This window comes from Schistocerca nitens, chromosome 5, assembly GCF_023898315.1.
Source record: "Schistocerca nitens isolate TAMUIC-IGC-003100 chromosome 5, iqSchNite1.1, whole genome shotgun sequence".
In the NCBI taxonomy this organism is placed as follows: domain Eukaryota; kingdom Metazoa; phylum Arthropoda; class Insecta; order Orthoptera; family Acrididae; genus Schistocerca; species Schistocerca nitens.
Window position 1 is genome coordinate 390025283 of NC_064618.1, and position 27637 is coordinate 390052919.

Here is a 27637-nt window from a genome sequence, read left to right on the forward strand (position 1 = left end):
TTAAAATTACAAAAATTTAACTGAAAACTAAAAACCAAAAAATTCTCAGAATTCTAAAAAATTCCCGGGCTTTTCCCGGTTTTCTCCCAGATGAAAAAATTCCCGGGTTTTTGCCGGTTATCCCGAGTCGTATACACCCTGCTGAATGGCAATGGCAGCATACAGTCGAAAGTCACAATTTGCATTCGATCTATATAATGCCTTTACTGGTGCCAGAATCCCTTTGTGAAAACCACTGAATCCTACATTAAGACAGTTTTTGAAGAAGTATGCAGACAAATAAGTGACCAGTAACTAAAGTTTGCAAAAAATTTTCAATTAAGTGAATGTTATGATGAGGTAATGAAAATCAATAAAATAAATAAATAAATACACGTAAGTGTGAATAGAATTCACACTATGTGGGTTTGTATAAACTCAATTATGTACACAGATAGCTCATCCATCCTGGAAACTGAGAAGTTCGATGGTTTTGGCCTGTTATTGGTATTGATAATGGCAAGATATCAAAGTGACAAAACTGGCCAGATCTTTTGATGGCATTGACTTACAAGCTTAAAGTCTTCATACTGCAACTGTTAACTTTTTACATAGATAATTTTCCAGACCTTCTGGTGTAGGCAGGAATGCTTTTACTGATCTGCCTTCTGCAGGATCTAATAACTTTTTCAGGCAGTCTGTTGCAAGCAGGAATGCTTTTATTGATTCGCCTTCTGAAGGATGTAATGGTCAAACAATGACACTGGCAATGAAACGACCGTGGGATCAGCTGACTCGTCGATTGAAATCCAGATCTTTCTTAGGTTTCCGTACCTCAATTGGTAAAAACTGAACCATTATAGGATCAATTTGTTGTCTGCGTAATTGTTTGTCTATATGTCTTTCTGTCTGTCTGTCAAGAACCATTTTTCTCTCAAACGGATGGACATATCAAGTTTAAAATTATGTCACAGATAAACCATTTACTATGGAGCTCAGAACTACTTCGTAAAAGACAGTTGGGTTTTAAAATAAATATCAAGTACTGTTGCACTATGTCAACCTATTCTTGTTAGAAGGGTACTGTGTGTACCAAACCAAAGCATGAATAAGCAACTCTAAAAGATCTCAATCAGAACTATACAAGATGAAATCAATACTGAAAGAGAGCTATAATTACTTCCCTACTACTTCTACTAAATCGTTTCAGTACCCTCTCCAACAGCTTAATGGAGTTCCAGACATTTACTGTTGGATATTTGTACACTGTCAGAAGCGCTATCTTCTATGTTTACCAGTCTGCTGCTGAAGTACAGCATTCAAACAGCTGTTCAGTGCAGTACTCATTTACATCTATAGCCTGGGACTTTTAATATATATATACACGGTGGTCAGAAACAGTCTGACAAGCTTGTAAGGGTGTTACAGGGTAGGTTGTGCTGAGAAATAACTGTTAAGAAAAAAAATCTGCTATGTTGCATCGTTTCAGTTAATTAGCATTGTAGTTAGTCAATCCGGTCATTGCACATGCATATTCAAGTGACCCGCTGGATACGATTACTGTCAGTTTTTCTCATAGCTTAGATGATAATGCATGAGATTGCTCTGCCTTTGGCTCAGGTTTGATCTTACTATTGTCCCATGTCCAATTTCTGCATCACTCTCTTGTTCAATTTTAGGAAGCCAAACGAAGAACCTGCCTGGTAACACCATCTCTGGCAGTCCAATTAAATTTACATGCACATCGGCCTGACTGGTTGGCTTCAGTGCTAATTAAATCGAAAATGGCACAGTGTAATAATTTTTTTTTCTTCTCCTTATTATTTCTCAGAACAACCTACCCTGCAACACCCTTACAAGCTTAGGCATAGCACATCTTTAAAGTCTCTTTAAATATTTCAGTTTCCTGAACCAATACAAAAAGCTCATCTTCCTTACTTAATAAGCATATTATGTTCTGATTGTAACGTCCAAATGTATTATGACTATCACCCTTCCTACTCTCCAAGCTGCTGCCCTATTTTTTGCCACTGACTGTTACACCTACACCTATAGTTTTTCAGTAATTCTGTTCCAATAAAAATTTACTCTCAAAATTGCCTAGCGAAAATATTCAAAATAATAGGGAGGGGACAAACACTGCACTGGTTATACTAAATGTTTCTGGAAATTAGTTGTGTGAATAACCTCTTACTGGAAACATTCAGATGTAGTCCCATGCTGCATGTAGCACACAGGATGATGTGCGTGGTATGATGCATCAATCACACCAATGTGTGTGATCAGGCCATTCTGCTGAATGACTTCTGAAAACTCTGTGTTTACACATTTGCCATCTTTCTCAAAGAGTGTCACAATCTTTACGTCAGTGTGAGAAACATTCATATTGATGTGCTTGATGTCACATTCCAGCGTACAGTTTACATTACGTTCCAATGCTGATTCATAACACCACGAATAATGACTATATGAACTTCTTTACCAAGGTCTTCCCCATAAAGCCTAAATCACAGGTGACATCACCTAGCCCTGAACTTTGCTTAAAAATACTAGCTGCCTAGTATTTCTTACCCACAGAGTTCTGCACTATCTCAGACATCCCCTTTTATGACTACTATCTAGCAGATGGACCTTCTTCACCTTTTAAGCCCCAGACTACTACTTGCCTTAACTTGTACTTTTTCCAGTCTTATCAGACTGTTCCAGGCCGCCTTGGGTTGACTATATACTTTTGTCTATAGTCATCAAGGCAGTGACACTGTTGGAGGTGTTTAGAGTAAAGCCAGTCGAGTTTGCAGGTTTGGTCACAGTCCAGTTATCTATCCTATTTCTAAACTTACTCAAACTGCTCCAATTCTACTTGTGCTAGTACTAGATCAGATCAGAGTTTTAAGGTCAACTGTTCCTTCCCCATAATAGTGGAGCAACAAGGCCACCTACTACAAGGCAACACACTAGCCACACTCCAATCAAGCTAATTGGTTTGCAACAACCAACATGAGAAAACCAAAGGCAGTCTTCAGACTGTACACCATTTCTCAAAGAGGATGAAACTATGAAACTTCCTAACAGATTAAAATTGTGTGCCGGACCGAGACTCGAACTTGGGACTGAGTTCAAGTCTCGGGCCAGCACACAGTTTTAATCTGTCAGGAAGTTTCATATCAGTACACACACTGCTGCAGAGTGAAAATCTCATTCAGGATGAAACTATTATTAGTGAATGAGAGGTATCCAGAAAGCAGGAAAAACTTGGCAAATGGCTACCATTCTCTCTGCTTCCAAATAATGCATCATGCCTTGTCTTTCAAGTCATTGTGACTAGAAACTGCCACTTTATGGTCATGAATTGCTATGTTCACAAAGTGAACTGGTATATATGACAATCTTTCTGAATACAGGGAAGAGACTAGCTGCCATTAAACAGTTATGGAGAGTGAATCTACAAATCATCTTTATTTTCTGAATGAATCTAAAAGCAGCATGAAGTAAGTGTATCAAGTCACTAAATGCAAGAAAAGATTGTTCCAGTAACTTAATAAATGACTCATATGAACATGAGCATTATTGAAACTCTTTGAAATATAGTTTTTTGATATACAATACAATGATGATGTGGAATTGATGGTTTACCACTCACTATCCTTGCAATTCTCTCCAAGATATAAAAGTCAACTTTATCAAAGAATAGAGATATTACTATGAAGAATAAATAATGATGTTTGTTATCAAGTTGGAGCTAATGTGTAAAATCAATAAAATATTAATAAGAAGCAAGGTCTTCGCTTAACTTTTAATTTCTGTAGACTATATGTTTGTTTCTCACTTTCCTTCCTTCTGATATTTTCCCATTTTCTTCTATTTATGTTTCAGTTTATGCTCATCTTACAGTTTCTTCCATTTATCAAAGACCTCATTACCAAAACAAAACTAAATTTGATTTTCAAAGCTACTCTACTATTAATTAATATATTAAATAATCAAGTTCCCTCTCTTAGACAAGTATCCAAACCCGTCTTTTAAAATATTTAAACATCCTCATTTTCTCTCTTCGGTTAATACCTCGCTAAGTCTAAGACTTTTTATCTTTGTGAGACTCAGTTTCATATTCATCTGTGGATCTACTACTTCCTTAATTAGTGTACAAACACTTTCAATCTTGTATGATAAATTTAACTTTTACCTACATAACATCATAATGATGCCTGAAAACATTAGAAGTGCGCTCTCTCTCTCTCTCTCTCTCTCTCTCTCTCTCTCTCTCTCTCTCTCCCTCCCTCCCTTCTCCCCTCTCCTTCCCTGTCATAATTGGTAAAATCAAACAATGGAAAATCCAGTCATTCGCAGACAGGTACAACAAGAAGACTGCTAAACAAGTACACTTTCAGCCAAAAGGTCTTCTTCTGAATTAGAAAAAAAAAAAAAAACACACACACACACACACTGCGGGCAACAGAGCATGATAGGAGAAGCAGTCTGGGTGGTGGGGTGAGGAGGAGGCTGGGGCGAGGAGCGAGATGTATACCAGGACAGGACTGGGGAGCAGTAAGGTGCTGGCATTAGGTGGAGGGCAGTGTGTGTGTGTGGCGGGGGGAGGTAGAGAAGTAAAAAGACAGTGGATATGTTGGTGGAATAGAAGACTGTGTAGTGTTGGAGTAGTAATAGGGAAGGGGTAACTGGCAGAAGGATAGTGACTAACAAAGGCTGAAGCCAGGAGGGTTACAGGAACACAGGATATGTTGCACGGAGAATTCCCACCTGCGCAATTCACAAAAGCTGTTGTTGGTGTTGGTAGGAAGGATCCTGATAACATAGGCTTTGAGCAATCATTGAAACAAAGAATATTTTGTTGGGCAGCATGCTCAGGAACTGAGTGGTCCAGCTGTTTCTTGGCCGTAATTTGTCAGTGGTCAATCATGTGGACAAGCAGCCTGTTCATTGTTATGCGCACATAGAATAAAGCACAGTGGTTTCAGTTTAGCTTGTAGATCACATTGCTTGTTTCACAGATCGCCCTGCCTTTTATGGGATAGGTGGTGCTTATGAATGGACTGCAGTAGGTAGTGGTGGAAGGGTGTGTGGGACAGGTCTTGCATCTAGGTTTATAAAATGTACACGAGTCATTAGGCAAGGCACTGGGAGTGGGGGTTGAGTAAGGATGGACGAGGATATTGTGTGGGTTTGGTGGGCAGCGAAATACCACTGTAGGAGGAGTTGGAATGATAATGAGTACAACATTCTTCATTTCAGGGCACGGCAGCAGGTAGTCAAAACTCTGGCAGAGAAACAATTTAGTTGCTCCAGTCCTGGGTGGTACTGAGACATGAGGCGAATGCTCCTCTCGTCAGACAGTAGTAGTTTGGGAGGTGATGGGTGACTGGAGAGATAAGGCACAAGACATCTGTTTCTGTACGAGTGTGGAAGGGTAATGGTCTGTGATGGCCTCAGTGAGATCCTTGGTATATTTCAAGAGGAACTGCTTGTCACAATAGATACAATGGCCACAGGTTGGTAGGCCGTACGGAAGGGACATAAGGATGGAGGTACTACTGCAGTCATCTTTGAGGTGGAGGTCAACATCAAGGAAGGTGGTTTGCTGGGTTGAGGAGGAGCAAATGAAGCTAATAGGGGAGAAGGTGTTGAGTTTCTGGAGAAATGTGGATGGGTTGTCCTCGCATGAACAGGTTGGCACAGGATGGTGCCAAGGATGGTGCCATGCAAGTGGCCGTAGTGATACCCCGGATTTGTTTGTAAGTAATGCCTTCAAAGCAGAAATAATTGTGTGTGAGGATATTGTTGGTCATGGTGACCAGAAAGGCAGTTTAAGTTTGGAATTTATCGGGTGTTGGGGACGGTAGTGTTCAATAATGGTAAGGCCATGGGCATTGGGGATGTTAGTGTAAAGCAATGTGGCATCAATAGTGATAAGCAGGGCATCATGTGGTAAAGGAAATGGAACCGTGGAGAGTCTTTGGAGGAAATGGTTGGTGCCTTTTATGTAAGGGGGTAGGTTCCAGGTAACAGGTTGAAAATAGGTGGTCTACGAGAGCAGAGATTCTCTCAGTGGGGGCACAGTAACCAGATGCTCCATTGTGGCCTGTTACTGTGCCCCCAATGAGAGAATCTCTGCTCTCGTAGGGCAACACCTTCAGCGTATTACCTCCAACTTACCCTCCTATATAAAAGACACCAAACATTTTCTCCACAGTTGCTGTTCCTTTACCACACAGTGCCCTGCTCACCACTACTGATGCCACTCCCCTTCACACTGACATCTCCAATGTCCACGGCCTTGCCGTTATTGGAAAGTGCCATTCCCAATGCCTGATGCATTCCAAACCTACGACCTTCATCCTGGTAGCCATGACCAACTATACCCTCACCCACAATTACTTCCCCTTTGAAGGCATCACCTACAAACAAAATCTAGGATACAGCAATGGGCACCCACATAACACCATCCTATGCCAACCTACTCATTGGCCATCCACAGGAATCCTTCCTAACCAAACTGAATGCCAAACCCTTCACCAGGTTCAAATTCATTGATGACATTTTCGTGATCTGGATCAAGGGTAAGGACAAGCTACCCACATTCCTCCAGAACCTCAACATCTTCTCCACCATTTGCTTCACCTGGTCCTACTCAATCCAACAAGACACTTTTCCTCAATGTTAACCTCAAAATGGTTACATCAGTACCTTCGTCCATATAAAACGCACCAACCACAAGCAATACCTCCACTTTGACAGCTGCCACCCACTTGATACCAAGAAATCCCTTCCATACAGCCTGGCCACCCAAAGCCGTTTTATCAGTAGTGACGAGCAGCTCTTCTCAAAATATACCAAGGGCCTTCACAGACCATAATTACCCTCCCAATCTAGTACAGAAATAGATCGGCCGTGCCTTATCTCTCCTCTCACCCGTACCTCCTGAAGTCCTACTGTGACTCAGTATCACCCAGGACTTGTGCAACTGTATTGGGGTTCCAACTATCTCCTGTCATGCCCTGAAATGAGGTACGTTCTACGGACTATCCTCTCCACGCATCCCACAGTGGTATTCAACCACCAACCAAACCTACACAATATCCTCATCCATCCCTACTCAGCCCCTTCTCCCAAACCCTTGTCTCATGGCTCATATCCCTGTAATAGACCTAGATGCAGGACTTGTCCCATGCATCCTCCCACCACCTCCTACTCCAGCCTGGTCACAAGCATCACCTATTTCATCAAATGCAGGTCTACCTGTGACACGAGTCATGCAATTTACAGGCTAAGCTGCAACAACTGTGCTGCATTTTACATCAGCTTGACAACCAACAAATTGTCTGTCCACATTAATGACCACCAACAAACTGTGGCTACGAATCATCTGGACCACCCAGTTCCTGAGCATGTTGCCCAACCCAACCCTCTTCATTTCAATGACTGCTTCACAGCCTGTGCCATCTGGATCCTTCCTACCAACAGCTTTTCTGAACTGCACAGGTGGGAACTCTTCCTGCAATATATCCTATGTCTCATAAAACCCACAGACATCAACCGTCGCCAGTCATTGTCCTTCAACCACCAATCCCTTTCCTTGTTCCAGCATAACCAGCCTCCTATTCCTGCAACACACACACTGTCTTTACTTCTTTTCCACACCATCTCCCCCCCCCCCCCCCCCCACCACCACCACCACCAGCATTTTACCTCCTGATGGCACCTAGCTACCCTTCTCCGTTCCCACCATGTCCCTGTATGGCCCCACAAAGCAGTACTTTACTACCCTGCTATCCCTCCCCCTCCCCACCCCTTCCTCCTCCTTAACACTCACCCCCACATTGCTACTCCCATCATATTCTGTTGCTCTCAGTCTGGCCTTGGCAGCCAGACACAATGGCCATCTGTGAGTGAGTTGTGTTTGCATGCACATGTGTTGTCTAATTGAGAGGAAGGACTTACTTCTTTAGCAGTCTTTTTGTTGCACCTATCTGAGATTCAACACGTCCAATATGAGTTGAGCAGCAATCTATTCTTTTCATAATACTGTCATAACTGGTAAATGATGCCACACAATTACTCGCATTAAACAAACATTCAACAGAAAAATAACAACTAAACCTCACAGTCATAAAAACAAAAGAGATTAAATAGTCTACTAGAATACTATAAGTTTTTATTTCTTTGCAGTAGTTGTAAAATCTCTATGCTAAACATGGATACTACCATACTTCGCACCAAAATTTGTGATCTAGAACATGCGGTTCCACTCAGAAAGACCACCTGCGAGCACAGATGGGCAATGAGACAGTTGAGTCACATCCCACACAAATGTACTGCCTGAAGACAGAGGTGTCCTAGTGGCTCGCATACGTGGAAAACACATGCAACAGGACCTAGCAGTTAGCCTATACTACCTCCGCCTATATGCAGTGAGCTATTGGGTGCTTGTTGGCATCCATGTCCACAGTACTGCTGGAACAGCCTCGTCTAGAAACTACTGCCGAAGTGGCTCACACTTCAACCCCTCACACTAGTGAAAGAAGTAATAAGCTGCACACATGCGTGCACACACACACAGAATAGATCTTACATCCTATATGAAATGTGTAACTAACTTAATTCTTCAGCAGAATGAACTTACCTTCGGGACAACTGCTCCCAGTATCCACTGAAGATCGGCGGCTGTCTGAGCCAATAGGATCTGAAGGGTCGACATCCACAGCAGCAGTTCTGTCATAAGTCACAGGTGTGGCAGCAGGATTTGGATCAGCAGCAGAATCATATCGCATATGGTGAGGACTCTGTACATAAGTTTTGTCTGGTTCAGATTTGAGTTCAGGCTCAGGTGGCGGCGGTGGAGGGGGAGGTGGTTGCTGGTTCTGTTGCTGACTTCCTGATGGACGGTAAGCCAGTGATAGTGGCGACAACTTCCCTGATGGCTTACTGCCATCACGCAATACAGATGCGCGTACTGCAGCAGCAGCAGCAGCTGCATCTTGCATCACCTCCGACGAGCTGCGATGGTGACGTTTACGTGGAGGAGGAGCATCGTAATGGGAAGGAGATAATGGAACCCTCTGTTCATAGCGATAATGTGATGGATGCATATACAATGCTGTTGTATATGATGAGGTAGATGGATGCTGTTGGTGCAGCTGTTGCTGTGGTTGAGTTTGTGGTTGTGGTTGATGGTGATGGTGTTGCTGTGGTTGCTGTTGCTGCTGTTGAGGTGGTGGAGGTGGTTGTTGAAGTTGTTGCTGTTGCTGCTGTTGTTGTTGTTGCTGCTGCTGCTGTTGCTGCTGCTGTTGTTGTTGTTGTTGTTGCTGTGTCTGTTCTGGGGTGTTTCCTTCATGGGATTCCTTCGAAAGACAGCTATTAAGCTTTGACTGTTTCCTGTTAGTGGGTGAGTCAAGTTGGCTGTCATGATTCACAGAGCCAGCCTGGGAGCTGTGCACTACAGCCAGCTTTTCATGCTCTATTGAAAGACCTTTCACCTAGAACAGCAATTATCAAGTCATGCATTAGAATTCTGCGTTCATCATGTTGATATATTTAAATTACAGCTGTTATTCAACGTAAGACATAAAACATGGTAATCAGATAATACGAGATAACAGGTTAACCTGTGCATTATATCTTTCAGAACTCACAAGACTACTCTGTATACACTAATGTACCAAAACGTTATGACCACCTGCTTAACAGTGTGTTCATCCACCTTTTGAATACAATACACCAGTGATTCTGCTAGCTAGGATTCAATAAGTTCTGCATCAGTTTCAGCAGGCATGTGGCAGCAAATGCCTATGCACATATCACACGATTCCCAAAAAGTGTGGGTTTGTGGTTTGTTGGCATGGAACTGGTACCCAACAGTGTCATAAATGTGTTCCGTCGAGTCCCGATAAGGTGAATTTGGTGGCCAAGACATCTAAACAAGTTTGCTATCACGATCTACAAAACCAACCACTATGACATGATTCTGATCTTATGGCATGGTCAGCTATCCTGCTGGGAGGTGGTTGGTTGGTCGGTTAGTTGGTGGATTTGAGGGAGGTGACCAAACAGTGAGGTCACTGGTTCCATCATCTAGGATGACAGAAATCAAGGGAGGAACAACACAAACAGGACAGACCACTCAAGGGGAAGGGATAACCTGCAAGCAAAGAGGGAAAAGGAATGTCACGGCATCAGGAAGAGGAATGCACAGGAGAAGTCTGGGTGTTAACAGGGATGCCCCAGAGGTACTATGCACAATGGGGCACCAGCATTGTCACTAATCCATCCTGATACCCACCTGAGAGACAAACGACTTTCAGAAGAAAATTGAGAACAGACATGTGAGTCCGCGAGTGGAGCCCTGCAACTACCGAGGGGGGGGGGGGGGTAGCTTACCAAGAGTCAGCTCATGACTAAGTAAAAAAAGGGATTTGATGTAGAGCGGTGAATCGGCCTCAAAGGGGTCACGGAGAATGGGGGTAGGTGGTCTGTCCCCCTCCACAAAGAAAGATGATCAGTGAGTTCGCTGCCTGGGTTACATACATGGCCAGGAACCCAAAGGAAATCAACTGAACAAGCAGCATCACCAAGATCAGCAAAGAAGTCGTGGATGGCAGAGATCAAATGGTCATAGGTAAATACCAAGTGATAGCCTGAACAAAACTCAGGTGAGGAAGGACTGTTCAATAAAACAAAGGGCCCGATAGCTGGCCATATTTTGCAGTAAACACCCCCCACATGGCAGGTGAGAGATAGTGTTCCATGCCAACAGATGATGTGAAGGCATATCCCACATGACATGATCAACAGAGTTTGAGCCATCGGTGTAAAAAACAATGGCATCCTGAAACTCCTGTAAGAGCGTCTGGAACAAACAATGGAACACAACTGACGCAATGGAGGCTTTCTGTCCACGGAAATGATCTAGTCGAATCTGTGGCTGAGAAACTAACCAAGAGCAGGTGTCGGGAGAGAACATCGGGAAGACAACAAGGAGGGGAGATGGAAGTCATGGCAGTGGGAAGTGAGGCGGAGCCCTATCAGTAAACCCACCTGAGGGCGGACAGCGGGCTAGAGATGGTACCAAGCCACAATAAGAATAGAATAGGAAGTGCAAGCCGTGGAAGATCAGATAGTGATGGCATAGGAAACCAGGTTCTGTGACCACTGAATCAAAATGGAAGGGATCCCAGCATCAACCAGAAGACTATTGACAGGGCTAGTGTGAAAAGCACCTGAGGGTAAACAGGTGAATTGGGTCCATGAGCAGCAGCATAGAAGGGGCAGTTGATCCTTAAACTTGAAAACCATAGTCAACTTGGGACAGAACTAGTGCCCGGTAAAGGCAGAGAAGGGTCGAACAATCTATGCCCCAAGAGGTGTAGGCAAGGAAGCAAAGGGCGCCGAGTTTATGAAAATATCCAACCTTCAGATGATGAATATCAGACAACCAAGTAAGCTTGTTGTCAAAAAGAAGACCCAAGAAACAGAACTGGGGGACCATGGTCAGGCATTGGGCATCAAGAGAAAGCTCTTGATCAGGGTGGACCGTAATACGGCAACAGAAATGCGCTACCCTCAACTTAAGGGGAGAGAAATGAAAACCGTGCGTGTGTGTCCACGTGGAAGTGCAGTGGGTGGTAACTTGTTCTACAGAGGCCACCAAGTGGGAGCTAGCCCAAATACAGAAGCCATCCACATACAGAGCAGGGGTAATCAATGGTCTGGCAGAGGCTACAATTCCATTATTTGCGATGAGAAAGGGAAGGACACTTAATACTGAGCCCTGTGGAGCACCATTCTCCTGGGCTCCATGGAGAGCTGAGAACAGTGCCAACCTGAACTCTGAACAACCAGTGGCACAGGAACTGTTGAATACAAATCGGGAGGGGTCCCCGAAGACCCCACTCATGGGGCATAAGAAGGATGTAATGGCACCAAGCTGTGTTGTAGGCCTTACAACTGTGACAAAATGGTGGTGCTGAAAAAAGGCCTGATGAACTGTGGTTTCCAATCAAAGCAGATGATCAGAGACTGTCCCTCCCAAAAGCCGCACTGGTAAAGAGAGAAAAGTTTCCAAGATTCAAGAACCTAACTGAGACGAGAAACCAATATCCATTCTAATAACTTACAAGGAATACTGGTTGGACTGATGGGCCGGTAACTATCAAGGGACGACGGATCCTTGTCAGGCTGAAGGACATGAACCACAATACAAGGACGGTTTGAAAAGTTCTCTGAATCACCATGAGAGGTCAGCGCTAGCACAATGAGTTGTTCATGTGATATTCATTGGATGGTTGCCTGTCAACACGTGCCACATCACTGCTCTTGGAAGAGAGCTGTGGTGGTGACATGACTCTGTTGTTGTTCCTGCATAATGATTTGCGAAGATGGGGGGGGGGGGGGGGAATCAAGATTTGAGCAGTGATTAAGTACTTCGTAAACACAGGTATGAAAGCAAAGGACATTCATGCTGGTTTCCAGAATACACTGGGGGGCCGGCCGCGGTGGCCGTGCGGTTCTGGTGCTGCAGTCCGGAACCGCGGGACTGCTACGGTCGCAGGTTCGAATCCTGCCTCGGGCATGGGTGTGTGTGATGTCCTTAGGTTAGTTAGGTTTAAGTAGTTTTAAGTTCTAGGGGACTTATGACCTAAGATGTGAGTCCCATAGTGCTCAGAGCCAATACACTGGGGGACTCTGCTCCTTCATATTCAACTGTTGCCAAGTGGACAAATGAATTTAAATTTGGTCAGGAGAGCTTAGATAATGATCCCTGCAATGGTTGTCCAAGAAGTGTCACTACTCCAGAAATCATTGCGAAAGTGCACAAAATGGTCACGGAGGATTGCCTGCAAAGTGTGTGAAATTGCTCAAGCTTGCCAGACGTCATCCGAAAGGGCACATCACATTTTAACTGAATAATTAGAAATAAAAAAAATTATCTGCAAGATAGGTGCGCGACTTTTGACACTGGATCAAAAGCATGTGACAATGGACGTATCGAAACAATGTTTGGCCTGTTTTAGGAGAAAAGAATATGATTTTTTGTGTCGGTTTGTGACCACAGATGTAACTTGGGTGCACTACTACCGTATTTACTCAAATCTAAGCCGCACTTTTTTTCTGGTTTTTGTAATCCAAAAAACCGCCTGCGGCTTAGAATCGAGTGCAAAGCAAGCGGAAGTTCTGAAAAATGTTGATAGGTGTTGCCACAACTAACTTCTGTCGTCGAATATATGTAGCGCTACACAAGCATGCTTTGCATGCACAAATATAAATACTGGCGCCAAAACCTCTGCATCAGTAAATAAATTTAAAAAAAAGGTAGAAGACGAGCTTTTTTTTTCTCCGCCCCGAGTTTCGACCACTGCATTTTCATACATTATCCAACGAAGTAAATACAAATTCCGTATTGTTCATCTTCGAATGTAGCAGAATTTCAATGTACTACGAAAATCCGACTGGCAAGACTGTTAAGGATGTTTGTCAATATGGCCAACTCTACGTTCCGAGTTTTTTCCTACCTGTGAGAAGAGATGGTTGCTAACAGGAACCTGATGAAATGTGAATCACATGCAGTATTCTCTTCACCATAAGAATAATACGAATATAAACATTTTGCCATGTATTCTTTCGTGTTTGTTGCTATCTCATTCAAATCCTGTCTGCGTAATAAACTACGAAACTAGAGTGAGACAACACCCAACGCGGAAGAATATGCGTATTGTGTCATGTTTATATTCATATTATTCTTATGCCTAATAGTGATACAGTCAGAAATGAAGCACGGCAACTGACTAGATTTTAAATGTAAGATGACTAATTTCTGTGCAGAATTTGATGTACTAAAGAAGTGGCCGCAAAGATTTTCAAACGGAGGAAAATTTTCGCAAAACTCTCGTTCAGAACATGTTCTATCATACGCATGTTCTATCATACGCATTTGGTTCTTGTTGAGCATTATCAAAGAAAGCAGCAGTGTAAGTAACAACAAATAGCAGTCTCTTGCCATTGTTTCACTAATGAGACGATTCCTCTTTTTTTTTAAGCGGCGGTAGCGCGCACAAAAGCAAGTCATGCTGCAAGCGGCGACAGGCCGTAAACACGCACTATCAAAATGCGACAAACAATGCATTACACAGTACAGTAATGCATTTTCAGCTTAGAGTGACGTAAACACCTATAACAAAGAAAACGGCACTTATCAGATCAAAGCAAAATAAGCAATCGATTCACACCAGACGAAGCACGTGAAAAAGGAAGGGTACCCGTATAAATACGGATGCATAGCAATGGCTACCTGGTAAAACTTAACTGCTAAGCTTACGACTCGAACCAAACTACTGTAGCTGTATCGTCTTTCATTCGACCTAAATTGTGTCTCATATTACAATGGACCAACTTTGTTTCGATTTGGAGGTGCGGCCTAAAACTTTTCTCTCCCCTTGAATTTCGAGTCTCAAATTTCAGGTGCGGCTTAGATTCGGGAAATTTTTTTTTCCTTTATTTCGAGTCTCATTTTTCAGGTGCGGCTTAGATTCGAGTGCGGCTTAGATTCGAGTAAATACGGTATACCCCAGAGACAAAACCACAGTCAAAGTAGTGGAAACATGCTGATTTTCTGCCACCAAAGAGAGCAAAGACAATTCCTTCGGCGGGAAAGGTCATGGATCAGTGTTCTACATCTACATCTACATTTACACCCCGCAAGCCACGCAACGGTGTGTGGCGGAGGGCACTTTACGTGCCACTGTCATTACCTCCCTTTCCTGTTCCACTCGCACATGGTTCGCGAGAATAACGACTGCCGGAAAGCCTCCGTGCGTGCTCGGATCTCTCTAATTTTACATTCATGATCTCCTCAGAAGGTGTAAGCAGGGGGAAGCAATATATTCAATACCTCATCCAGAAACGCACCCTCTCGAAACCTGGACAGCAAGCTACACCGCGATGCAGAGCGCCTCTCTTTCAGAGTCTGCCACTTGAGTTTGCTAAACATCTCCATAATGCTATCATGCTTACCAAATAACTGTGTGACGAAACGTGCTGCTCTTCTTTGGATCTTCTCTATCTCCTCTGTCAACCTGACCTGGTACGGATCCAACACTGATGAGCAATACTCAAGTATAGGCCGAACAAGTGTTTTGTAAGCCACCTCCTTTGTTGATGGACTACATTTTGTAAGGATTCTCCCAATGAATCTCAACCTGGCACCCGCCTTACCAACAATTAATTTTATATGATCATTCCACTTCAAATCGTTCCGTACACATACTCCCAGATATTTTAAAGAAGTAACTGCTACCAGTGTTTGTTCTGCTATCATATAATCATACAATAAAGGATCCTTCTTTCTATGTATTCGCAATGCATTACATTTGTCTATGTTAAGGGTCAATTGCCACTCCCTGCACCAAGTGCCTATCCGCTGCAGATCTTCCTGCATTTCGCTGCAATTTTCTAATGCTGCAACTTCTTTGTATACCACAGCATCATCTGCGAAAAGCCGCATGGAACTTCCGACACTATCTACTAGGTCATTTACATATATTGTGAAAGGCAATGGTCGCATAACACTCCCCTGTGGTACGCCAGAGGTTACTTTAACGTCTGTAGACGTCTCTCCATTGATAACAACATGCTGTGTTCTGTTTGCTAAAAACTCTTCAATCCAGCCACACAGCTGCTCTGATGTTCCGTAGGCTCTTACTTTGTTTATCAGGCGACAATGCAGAACTGTATCGAACGCCTTCCGGAAGTCAAGGAAAATGGCATCTACCTGGGAGCCTGTATCTAATATTTTCTGGGTGTCATGAACAAATAAAGCTAGTTGGGTCTCACATGATCGTTGTTTCCGGAATCCATGTTGATTCCTACAGAGTAGATTCTGGGTTTCCAGAAATGACATGATACGCGAGCAAAAAACATGTTCTAAAATTCTACAACAGATCGATGTCAGAGATATAGGCCTATAGTTTTGCGCATCTGCTCGATGACCCTTCTTGAAAACTGGGACTACCTGTACTCTTTTCCAATCTTTTGGAACCTTCCGTTCCTCAAGAGACTTATGGTACACGGCTGTTAGAAAGGGGGAAGTTCTTTCGCCTACTCTGTGTAGAATCGAATTGGTATCCCGTCAGGTCCAGTAGACATTCCTCTGTTGAGTGATTTCAGTTGCTTTTCTATTCCTTGTACACTTATTTCAATGTCAGTCATTTTTTCGTTCGTGTGGGGATTTAGAGAAGAAACAGCAGTGCAGTCTTCCTCTGTAAAACAGCTTTGGACAAAGGTGTTTAGTATTTCAGCTTTACGCATGTCATCCTCTGTTTCAATGCCATCATCATCCCAGAGTGTCTGGATATGCTGTTTCGATCCACTTACTGATTTAACGTAAGACCAGAACTTCCTAGGATTTTCTGTCAAGTCGGTACATACAATTTTACTTTCAAATTCACTGAAAGCTTCACGCACAGCCCTGCTTACGCTAATTTTGACATTGTTTAGCTTCTGTTTGTCTGAGAGGTTTTGGCTGCATTTAAACTTGCAGTGAAGCTCTCTTTGCTTTCGCAGTAGTTTCCTAACTTTGTTGTTGAACCACGGTGGGTTTTTGCCATTCCTCACAGTTTTACTCGGCACGTACCTGTCTAAAATGCATTTTATGATTGCCTTGAACTTTTTCCATAAACATTTAACATTGTCAGTGTCGGAACAGAAATTTTGGTTTTGATCTGTTAGGTAGTCTGAATTCTGCCTCCTATTACTCTTGCTAAACAGATAAACCTTCCTCCCTTTTTTTATATTCCTATTTACTTCTATATTCAGGGATGCTGCAATGGCCTTATGATCACTGATTCCCTGTTCTGCGCTTACAGAGTCAAAAAGTTTGGGTCTGTTTGTTATCAGTAGGTCCAAGATGTTATCTCCACGAGTCGGTTCACTGTTTAATTGCTCGAGGTAATTTTCGGATAGTGCACTTAGTATACTGTCCCTCTATGCTCTGTCCCTACCACCCGTCCTAAACATCTGAGTGTCCCAGTCTATATCTGGTAAATTGAAACCCCCATCTAAGACTATAAAATGCTGGGGAAATTTATGTGAAATGTATTCCAGATTTTCTCTCAGTTGTTCTGCCACTAATGCTGCTGAGTTGGGAGGTTGGTAAAAGGAGCCAATTATTAACCTAGCTCGGTTGTTGAGTATAACCTCCACCCATAATAATTCACAGGAAGTATCCACTTCTATTTAACTACAGGATAAACTACTACTAACAGCGACAAACACGCCACCACCAGTTGCATGCAATCTATCCTTTCTAAACACCATCTGTGCCTTTGTAAAAATTTCGGCGGAATTTATCTCTGGCTTCAGCCAGGTTTCCGTACCTATAACAATTTCAGCTTCGGTGCTTTCTATCAGCGCTTGAAGTTCCGGTACTTTACCAACGCAGCTTCAACAGTTTACAATTACAATACCGATTGCTGCTTGGCCCCCGCATGTCCTAACTTTGCCCCGCACCCTTTGAGGCTGTTGCCCTTTCTGTACTTGCCCAAGGCCATCTAACCTAAAAAACCGCCCGGTCCATGCCACACAGCCCCTGCTACCCGTGTAGCCAACTGCTGAGTGTAGTGGACTCCTGACCTATCCAGCTGAACCCGAAACCCCACCACCCTATGGCACAAGTCGAGGAATCTGCAGCCCACACGGTCGCAGAACCGTCTCAGCCTCTGATTCAGACCCTCCACTCAGCTCTGTATCAAAGGTCTGCAGTCAGTCCTGTCGACGATGCTGCAGATGGTGAGCTCTGCTTTCATCCCGCTAGCGAGACTGGCAGTCTTCACCAAATCAGATATCCGCCGGAAGCCAGACAGGATTTCCTCCGATCCATAGCGACACACATCATTGGTGCCGAAATGAGCGACCACCTGCAGATGGGTGCACCCTGTACCCTTCATGGCATCCGGAAGGACCCTTTCCACATCTGGAATGACTCCCCCTGGTATGCACACAGAGTGCACATTGGTTTTCTTCCCCTGCCTTGCAGCCATATCCCTAAGGGGCCCCATTACGCGCCTGATGTTGGAGCTCCCAACTATTGGGATGCTAAGGGGATTCTGTTTGTAGATTATCACCCCCACTGGGTAAGCAATTACTGGAGAATACTATGCAAACCTCCTGGACAAAAGATACGCTAAAAAAGGCCAGGTTAAGCAAGGAAGAAAGTCATCTTCCATCAAGACAATGCGCATCCGCACACATGTGCTGTCGCCACGGCAAAATTACACGAACTAAGGTATGAAATGATGCCACACCCAACTTATTCACCTGATATGGCTCCTTCAGACTTACGTCTCTTCTCAAAACTGAAAATTTTTCTTCAAACGAAGAACTGATAGCCGGAGTTGACAACTATTTTGCAAAGCTGGAGGAATCTCATTTTCAAGATGGGATCAAGGCACTGGAACATCGTTGGACCAAGTGCATCAATCTACAAGGAGACTGCATTGAAAAACAAAAAAAGTTTCAGTCGTGTAAGTACTTTTTTCTATTCAATTCAGAGAACTTTTCAAACCAACCTTGTACTTTCTTTCCACTGAGAGGGGAAAATCCCTTGGAGCCCAACATAGTTAAACATCTGGAGGAGCTATCGGTATTGCGGAGGTTTGAAATGTTGAAGCAATTGGTTATGGAAGGAATCAGGACCAGTAGCTGAAGCGTGGGAAGAAGAGAGTGCCAGCAAAAGCTCCCATTCAGTAAAAGTTTCATTGTAGGTTTCCGCTGACAATCGGTAAAACGTAAGCAGGAAGCTTCAGTCCACTGTTTCCAGAGGCGAAAGGCAGCTGGATAGGGGGCTGACACCGATGCCGTTGTAAATGGGTCACGAGGAGTTCCAAGGGAACTGATGGATCTGTACAAACCTAGAAGGGCAAGGCCTGGAATGGAAGATAGCCACTGACAATCTTTGAGGGTGCAGAGAGTAGCTCACACTTGTGATGAATGGACAGAAGAACCTAGAGAGGGAGGGCCCAGTGGGGTAACTTGGCCACTGGGATGTGGGTAGGGAACAAGAGAATCAACGGGAAGTGGTAACTATCACAGAGGTCATCAGGTGATGACCAGCGTAAGGAAGGAAGAAGGGAGACAAAGAGAGCGAAATATCAATGGCAGAGAAAGTGTCACAAGCAGCACTAAAATGACTAGTGGAACCATCATGAAGGCGGCACAGCTCATGGTCCACAAGAAATGGGTCAATAAGGAACCCCCAAATAGATGAAGAAGCACTGCCCCTTAAAGGGTGATGGGCATTAAAATCCCAAAGGACAAGAAAGGCAGGTGGGAGTTGCTGAAGGAGGGCAGTTAGGATAGCAGATGTAGGTGGCCTATCAGGAGGGAGATTGAGATTGCAAACCATGATGGCAGAGCCCAACTGGACACAAACAGCAACCACTTCCAATGTGGTACAAAGTGGGATCCACATTCTAACAATAATCATATGGACCAACACATGCTGACATCACCAGAGCCCTCAAACGGCCAAGTTGGTTCTGACAGAAAGCACAGAACCCAAGACGAAACGGTGAATGAGCATCAGTACAATGAGATTCCTGGAGAACGACACAAACTCCTGAGTAACAGGCAATGAAGGGTTGCAACCCTGGGAAGTGATGGTAGTACCCATTACATTTCCACCTAGTGATCACGGAGCAGATACCCAAAAGGACAGTGTTTTCTTCTTTTGGAGGATGAGGAGGGTACGGCACAGAGAAGAGCTGGCTCCTGCAAGATCTGGAACCAAAAGAGAGTGGGCAACGTCAGGGTGCACAGACTATGCATCCCGTGGCTGACAGGCCTCCAGTCTGAGAGGCAGTTGCAGGAGGGGTCCTGGGGAGGGCGCCCCATCACTGGCAGGTGCCGAAGAAAGGAAGCACTTCTTCGGCCAGGGAGGGGGAGCACCATACAGAGGGGAGGGTGTGGGAACCGCAGGGGTGGGGAAGAGAAAGGGGGGAAGGGACTAGGGTAAGGAAGACATAGAAGAGAGAAAGGATGTAACAGAGACAAAAGTAGAAGTCAGGCATATTTTTAATGAGCCTCACTGTAAGATAGACAATCCAGAGATTTATAAATCTTGCATCTTCTTTTCTGTCTTTTAAGCTGTGCAATCTGGCAATCACGATAATTTACACACATAGGTGGTGGAACACAGGGGCTTCCTTCATGGAGTGAAGGTCCACAGTCACCACACAGAGGGTCTGCTGTACTGCGAGATGATGAGCCCAAAATGCAAGCACCAAAAGCACCTCATGGGTGGTGGGACATATGGCTACAAGTCACATCACCTTGACCTTCTCTGGGAGGGTATCTCCCTCAAATGCCAGAATAAAGGCACCAGTATCAGCACTGTTTTCTTCATGACCCTTCTGCACACGTGGAACAGAATGAATGCTGCGACACTCCAGATTAGCCTGGAATCCCTCATCACTTTGAAGGATGAGGTCCCTATGAAAAATCACTCCCTGGATCATATTCAGAGACTGGTTCAGGGTAATAGACACCATGATGCCACCTAGATGATCACAAGCACGAAGAGTCGCAGACTGGGTAGCAGAAGCAGCTTTGATCAACAGGGAGCCCAATCACATCTTACTGGGAGACTCCACTTCGCCAAACTTGTCCTTGATATTCTCCACAAAAAGCAACAGCTTTGTGGCAGTAAATGTGTCCCTATCTGTCTTAAGAACACAAAGTGAGGGGAATACGGGGAGTGGGTAAGGAGTGAAGATGAGGAGGGAGAGGCACAGGGAATGAAATGCAGACTGGGAAAGAAGAAAGAGATGCACCTTGAGTCCCTTGGGGGGGGGGGGGGGGGGCTGGAAGATGTCATCATGGTTAGGGAAGACATCAAGCATGAAGGGACGCAAATTGTTTACAGCAGTTGTCACATAATCCACAGCTGTCATGGTGCTTGTGATTAACACCATAGATCCCATGGAAGCCCAGACGAAAGTCTCCCATAGCATAACATTCTGTCCATGGTACAGGGCATGTTCCTAGCATCTGTTTGCCTGGATGACAGCTTATCCCAACACACCCACTGACCTGTTGTAAAAATGAACATTCTTCATACCCTATTGTCCCACATTTCAACATTCATGATGCCGTGCCCACTGCAACTGTAATTGATGGTGTCAATGAGTCAACATGGAAACAGGTAGGGGTTATCTGCTGCTTAGCCTCAAGTTAGCAATGTTTAATGAACAATATACTCCAAAACACTTATATCTGCTCCAGCACCAGACTCTGACATCAGATCTTCCACAGATCATTGCCTGTCCTACTTTAAAGACAGGCAAGCCCCTGTGTTCTGTGATGAAGCATGCTGTCCAACAACTCATTATAAACTCATGGGTGCACTGTCCTCCAACTACTTTCCATAGATGCTCACAACAGTAGCAAGCTTTGGCATTCCCAAAATGCTCATTCCCTGGCAGGAGGGCATACTTAGACACCCCCCCCCCCCTCCTCACCAGGTCATGGCCCGTATAGTCGTTAGAATGGTTCTCCATTTGTCTGAGCTCTGTTTACACAGTTTCCTTACTGCATCATATTTTACCCAGTCGATAAGTCTCAGATTAATTTGCAACAGGTAAAAATTTTGCTTTTACACTGACATGTGCACCCACACATCTTCTGCTTATCTTAGATTGCACGTAGGTTGAAGATTCAAATGGTGCAGGGAGTAAGAGGATAACACCTATGAAAATAAAAAGGATAAAAAAACTTTACTGTATAGTAATAACAGGCAAATAACCAAGAGAAGGCAGTCTGTTTGAAAATTACTATCTGTAAATCAAAATCTGCTGCTGAGTAAAATTTACTACTAAGTAAACCATGGACCTTGCCGTTGGTGGGGAGGCTTGCGTGCCTCAGCAATAAAGATAGCCGTACCGTAGGTGCAACCACAACGGAGGGGTATCTGTTGAGAGGCCAGACAAACGCGTGGTTCCTGAAGAAGGGCAGCAGCCTTTTCAGTAGTTGCAGGGGCAACAGTCTGGATGATTGACTGATCTGGCCTTGTAACGCTAACCAAAACGGCCTTGCTGTGCTGGTACTGCGAACGGTTGAATGCAAGGGGAAACTACAGCCGTAATTTTTCCCGAGGGCATGCAACTTTACTGTATGGTTAATGATGATGGCGTCCTCTTGGGTAAAATATTCAGGAGGTAAAATAGTCCCCCATTCGGATCTCCGGGCGGGAACTACTCAAGAGGACGTCGCTATCAGGAGAAAGAAAACTGGCGTTCTACGGATCAGAGCGTCGAATGTCAGATTCCTTAATCGGGCAGGTAGGTTAGAAAATTTAAAAAGGGAAATAGATAAGTTAAAGTTAGATATAGTGGGAATTAGTGAAGTTCAGTGGCAGGAGGAACAAGACTTTTGGTCAGTGAATACAGGGTTATAAATACAAAATCAAATAGGGGTAATGCAGGAGTACGTTTAATAATGAATAAAAAAGTAGGAGTGCGGGTAAGCTACTACAAACAGCATAGTGAACGCATTATTGTGGCCAAGATAGACACGAAGCCCACACCTACTACAGCAGTACAAGTTTATATATCAACTAGCTCTGCAGATGATGAAGAAATTGATGAAATGTATGATGAGATAAAAGAAATTATTCAGGTAGTGAAAAAGAGACGAAAATTTAATAGTCATGGGTGACTGGAATTCGGCAGTAGGATAAGGGAGAGAAGGAAACGCAGTACGTGAACATGGATTGGGGCTAAGAAATGAAAGAGGAAGCCGCCTGGTAGAATTTTGCACAGAGCACAACTTAATCATAGTTAACACTTGGATCAAGAATCATAAAAGAAGGTTGTATACATGGAATAATCCTGGAGATACTAAAAGGTATCAGATTATATAATGGTAAGACAGAGATTTAGGAACCAGGTTTTAAATTGTAAGACATTTCCAGGGGCAGATGTGGACTCCGACCACAATCTATTGGTTATGAACTGTAGATTAAAACTGAAGAAACTGCAAAAAGGTGGGAATTTAAGGAGATGGGACCTGGATAAACTGACTAAACCAGAGGTTGTACAGAGGTTCAGGGAGAGTGTAAGGGAACAAATGGCAGGAATGGAGGAAAGAAATACAGTAGAAGAAGAATGGGTAGCTTTGAGGGATGAAGTAGTGAAGGCAGCAGAGGATCAAGTAGGTAAAAAGACGAGGGCTAGTAGAAATCCTTGGGTAACAGAAGAAATATTGAATTTAATTGATGGAAGGAGAAAATATAAAAATGCAATAAATGAAGCAGGCAAAAAGGAATACAAACGTCTCAAAAATGAGATCGACAGGAAGTGCAAAATGGCTAAGCAGGCATGGCTAGAGGACAAATGTAACGATGTAGAGGCTTATCTCACATGGGGTAAGATAGATACTGCCTACAGGAAAATTAAAGAGACCTTTGGAGAAAAGAGAGCCACTTGTATGAATATCAAGAGCTCAGATGGAAACCCAGTTCTCAGCAAAGAATGGAAAGCTGAGAGGTGGAAGGAGTATACAGAGGGTCTATACAAGGGCGATGTTCCTGAGGACAATATTATGGAAATGGAAGAGGATGTAGATGAAGAGTTTGACAGAGCACTGAAAGACCTGAGTCGCAACAAAGCTCCAGGACTAGACAACATTCCATTAGAACTACTGAGAGCCTTGGGAGAGCCAGTCCTGACAAAACTCTACCATCTGGTGAGCAAGATGTATGAGACAGGCGAAATACCCACAGACTTCAAGAAGAATTTAATAATTCCAATCCCAAAGAAAGCAGCCGTTGACAGATGTGAAAATTACCGAACTATCAGTTTAATAAGTTACGGCTGCAAAATACTAACGCAAATTCTTTATAGACGAATGGAAAAACTAGTAGAAGCCGACCTTGGGGAAGATCAGTTTGGATTCCGTAGAAATATTGGAACACGTGTGGCAATACTGACCCTATGGCTTATCTTAGAAGCTAGATTAAGGAAAGGCAAACCTACGTTCCTATCATTTGTAGACTTAGAGAAAGCTTTTGACAATGTTGACTGGAATACTCTCTTTCAAATTCTGAAGGTGGTAGGGGTAAAATACAGGGAGCGAAAGGCTATTTACAATTTGTATAGAAACCAAATGGCAGTTATAGGAGTTGAGGTGCATGAAAGGGAAGCAGTGGTTGGGAAGGGAGTGAGACAGGGTTGTAGCCTCTCCCCGATGTTATTCAATCTGTATATTGAGCAAGCAGTGAAGGAAACAAAAGAAAAAATTCGGAGCAGGTATTAAAATCCATGGAGAAGAAATAAAAACTTTGAGGTTCGCTGATGACATTGTAATTCTGTCAGAGACAGCAAAGGACTTGGAAGAGCAGTTGAATGGAATGGATAGTGTCTTGAAGGGAGGATATAAGATGAACATCAACAAAAGCAAAATGAGGTTAATGGAATGTAGTCTAATTAAGTCGGGTGATGTTGAGGGTATTAGATTAGGAAATGAGGCACTTAAAGCAGTAAAGGAGTTTTGCTATTTGGGGAGCAAAATAACTGATGATAGTCGAAGTAGAGAGGATATAAAAAGTAGACTGGCAATGGGAAGGAAAGCGTTTTTGAAGAAGAGAAATTTGTTAACATCGAGTATAGATTTAAGTGTCAGGAAGTCGTTTCTGATAGTATTTGTATGGAGTGTAGCCATGTATGGAAGTGAAACATGGACGATAAATAGTTTAGACAAGAAGAGAATAGAAGCTTTCGAAATGTGGTGCTGCTGAAGATTAGATGGGTACATAACATAACTAATGAAGAGGTATTGAATAGGATTGGGGAGAAGAGAAGTTTGTGGCACAACTTGACTAGAAGAAGGGATCGGTTGGTAGGACATGTTCTGAGGCATCAAGGGATCACCAATTTAGTATTGGAGTGCAGCGTGGAGAGTAAAAACCGTAGAGGGAGACAAAGAGATGAATACACCAAGCAGATGCAGAAGGATGTAGGTTGCAGTAGGTACTGGGAGATGAAGAAGCTTGCGCAGGATAGAGTAGCATGGAGAGCTGCATCAAACCAGGCTCAGGACTGAAGACGACAACAACAACAACAACAACAACAACAAGTGGCTCCATCCAATGCATTGTAATATGATTCGATTCTCCCCAGCATACTGTCCACAAAGTGACTGAGGTACTGCTGCTCAAACATTTCTACCATACTGAAATCATTCAGAGTGTGCAGAACGTCTGTGCAAAGACGCACTTCAAGTCTCATTTGTTCCCATGTGCATCCAGTCACATTTGTGTCAGCAGATTCACAACACACCTCATTCAGTGGCCTCTTATCTGCTGAAGGAAAGTTTTAATAAGTTGGTGCAGCACGCTTTTATATTATCATCTTGGAAGGTGGAGCCATCACCAAAATATTTGCAATAGCGTTGGAGGATCATTTCTTGATACTGCACAATACTCAAACCCCCTTGATACGAATGAGAGGTGTCACAGAAATTGTTACATGATATCAGCCCAAAACACAACTGGCCCACCCCCTGCTGAAAATGTGGAGCTGAATTCGTACCCATGTTTATCATTAGGTGTCAGGCAAATCCAGCACTCTTCAGTGAAGAAAACCAGAGACCACCGATTAAGGTTACATACCAGGTGACTACTTTATCACCTTCTTCACGTACCATGGTTTGAGAGATTGTAATATTGTTTATAATGGATGCTTACAGGCTGCGCAGATTGTGCAAAGGTGGCTGTGTACTGTCCGAATCAACACAGCCATTTCAGTTTCTTCCAAGGGAACAGTGCACAATAATGCAATCTCCTTGAGGTACCTAAAATCGCTAATCTATAGGCAGCTGTCGTCAGCTGGCATTGTTCACCGGAGGTAATCACTACAAGACCGATCTATAATGTTTATTGTTTCACAATAGCAGTCCAATGTTTGAATACGGCACTGTGGTGTACACCAATCTGGCAGCAACTTCCCATGCTAGCTATCCTTCCTGTCATAAAGTAACAATGCACCCACAGTTTAAAACTGAAATGCCTCTTTGAGTCATGTTGATGGACACAAACTGCACTGCTCTGTTCACAATTGGAGAGACAGTACATTTTAATGAACTGAACGGCACTGCACTGATAATGCAGGTTTACTTTTATCCCACCACACGCTGGCTGTGAGCAGTGATTTCCTATGGTATAGAGTATTAAAAATAAGATTTTGGGTCCCAGACATGGTAAAACACTATATCCATAAACTGTCATTTTCAATTCTTGATTGAGTCACCTGTTGTAGGTCATCATCTTTATTTACCTTACTGCCAATGTAAATACCAGGAGCAGAACAAGAGCTGCATTTACTGTCCAACTAAATTTGTTATTAGGCAGTTAAATGGGTCGGTGTTTCCACTTTGCACTGTTTCGTCGATCTTTTTTTTTCCGTTAATGAGCCTTCCCTGTTATGTCACATGCTGGTTATCACTGTGAGGGCAACTTAGCTGGAGGCTGGTCCATTATCTTAAGGGTTTTGAACTGCTGATTATGTTAAGCTAAATCCTATTAACACCAATGCTAACAGTCTTCAGCATTCTCAGTGTTCCCTACTAAAACTCTCCAAGAAGGCCTGTATCTGCATTCCCATATGCTTAGTCAAAAACAGGCGATTCCGTGTTGTTTTGTTAGTTCTATTAACTTATTATTTACATTGTGTAAATAATGATTTAGATAATCATTGTGCAGTAGAAACTGGAAAAAATAAATACTATGTGATTCGTTGAACTGACACATGTTGCGGGCCTGTCAGAGAAGAAACAGAAAAGTAAAGTTCATGGTTTTTTTATCTTCTAAGTTCAGATGAGTTTGCGTCACACAAGAGTTGGAATAGAGAACACACAGTAGTATGAGAGACATTCAAAAAGTTCACAACTTGACACAAAAACTGCAAAATTTAATAAGAGACCTTATGTTAATTTCTCTACTTCATCTGTCTAAATCACTAAATAAATGACAGTTTCCCCGTATACAAAAATCCATCATCCGGCAAAAACATACAGGCACGCAATCAGGTTGCCACTTTGTCACTGCCATTTCAACAAAACAGAATTGATATTGAGCCAAATTAAAGAATACATTTGCAACAATGATGATAATAATAATAAAATATGCTATCTACAGTTTAGGCACAACAATGAAGCTGTTAGGAAAAATCATTTCTTAGGCAGTACATCATGAAAAAAGCATAGTACAAGAAGCTATTTTCAAAAATTCTAATCACCAAGTGGTGGCAGCAGGAGAAATCACATAAAGCATGTGGTATCGTGCAAGCTTCTGGAGCCAGTGATCCCTTCTTCTGGAAGAAGGATTGAACGGAAAGGAAGAAGGATGGAAGAAAAGAGCTGGTGAGGTTTAAGAAATGGTGAAAAGGGCTGGTGAGGTTTAAGAAATGGTAAGAGTAACAAAAATGTCATGCAGATAAGTGGGCCAGAGGACACTTGCTGGATGGGATGAGAAAGGAAGAATGATTGATGGGGCCTTCACCAGGTGAGAGTTGAAAAAATCTAATACAGTGCATGCACCAACAGTCTGTCTTTCCTTCTCAACCCTGACCCAGGGTTCTGGGAGACTTTTCCATAACTCTTC

General features: G+C 43.4%; 1 protein-coding gene across 2 annotated transcripts in view; it reads right to left on the minus strand.

The window, feature by feature from the left end:
- Positions 1–27637, minus strand: part of LOC126259212 (zinc finger protein chinmo-like) — a 112337-nt gene that overhangs the window by 47943 nt on the left and 36757 nt on the right. For both annotated transcript variants that reach the window (XM_049955811.1, XM_049955810.1), the window contains exon 4: positions 8618–9470. In XM_049955811.1, coding sequence (XP_049811768.1) covers positions 8618–9470 — 853 coding nt within the window. The remainder of the gene's footprint in view (positions 1–8617; positions 9471–27637) is intronic.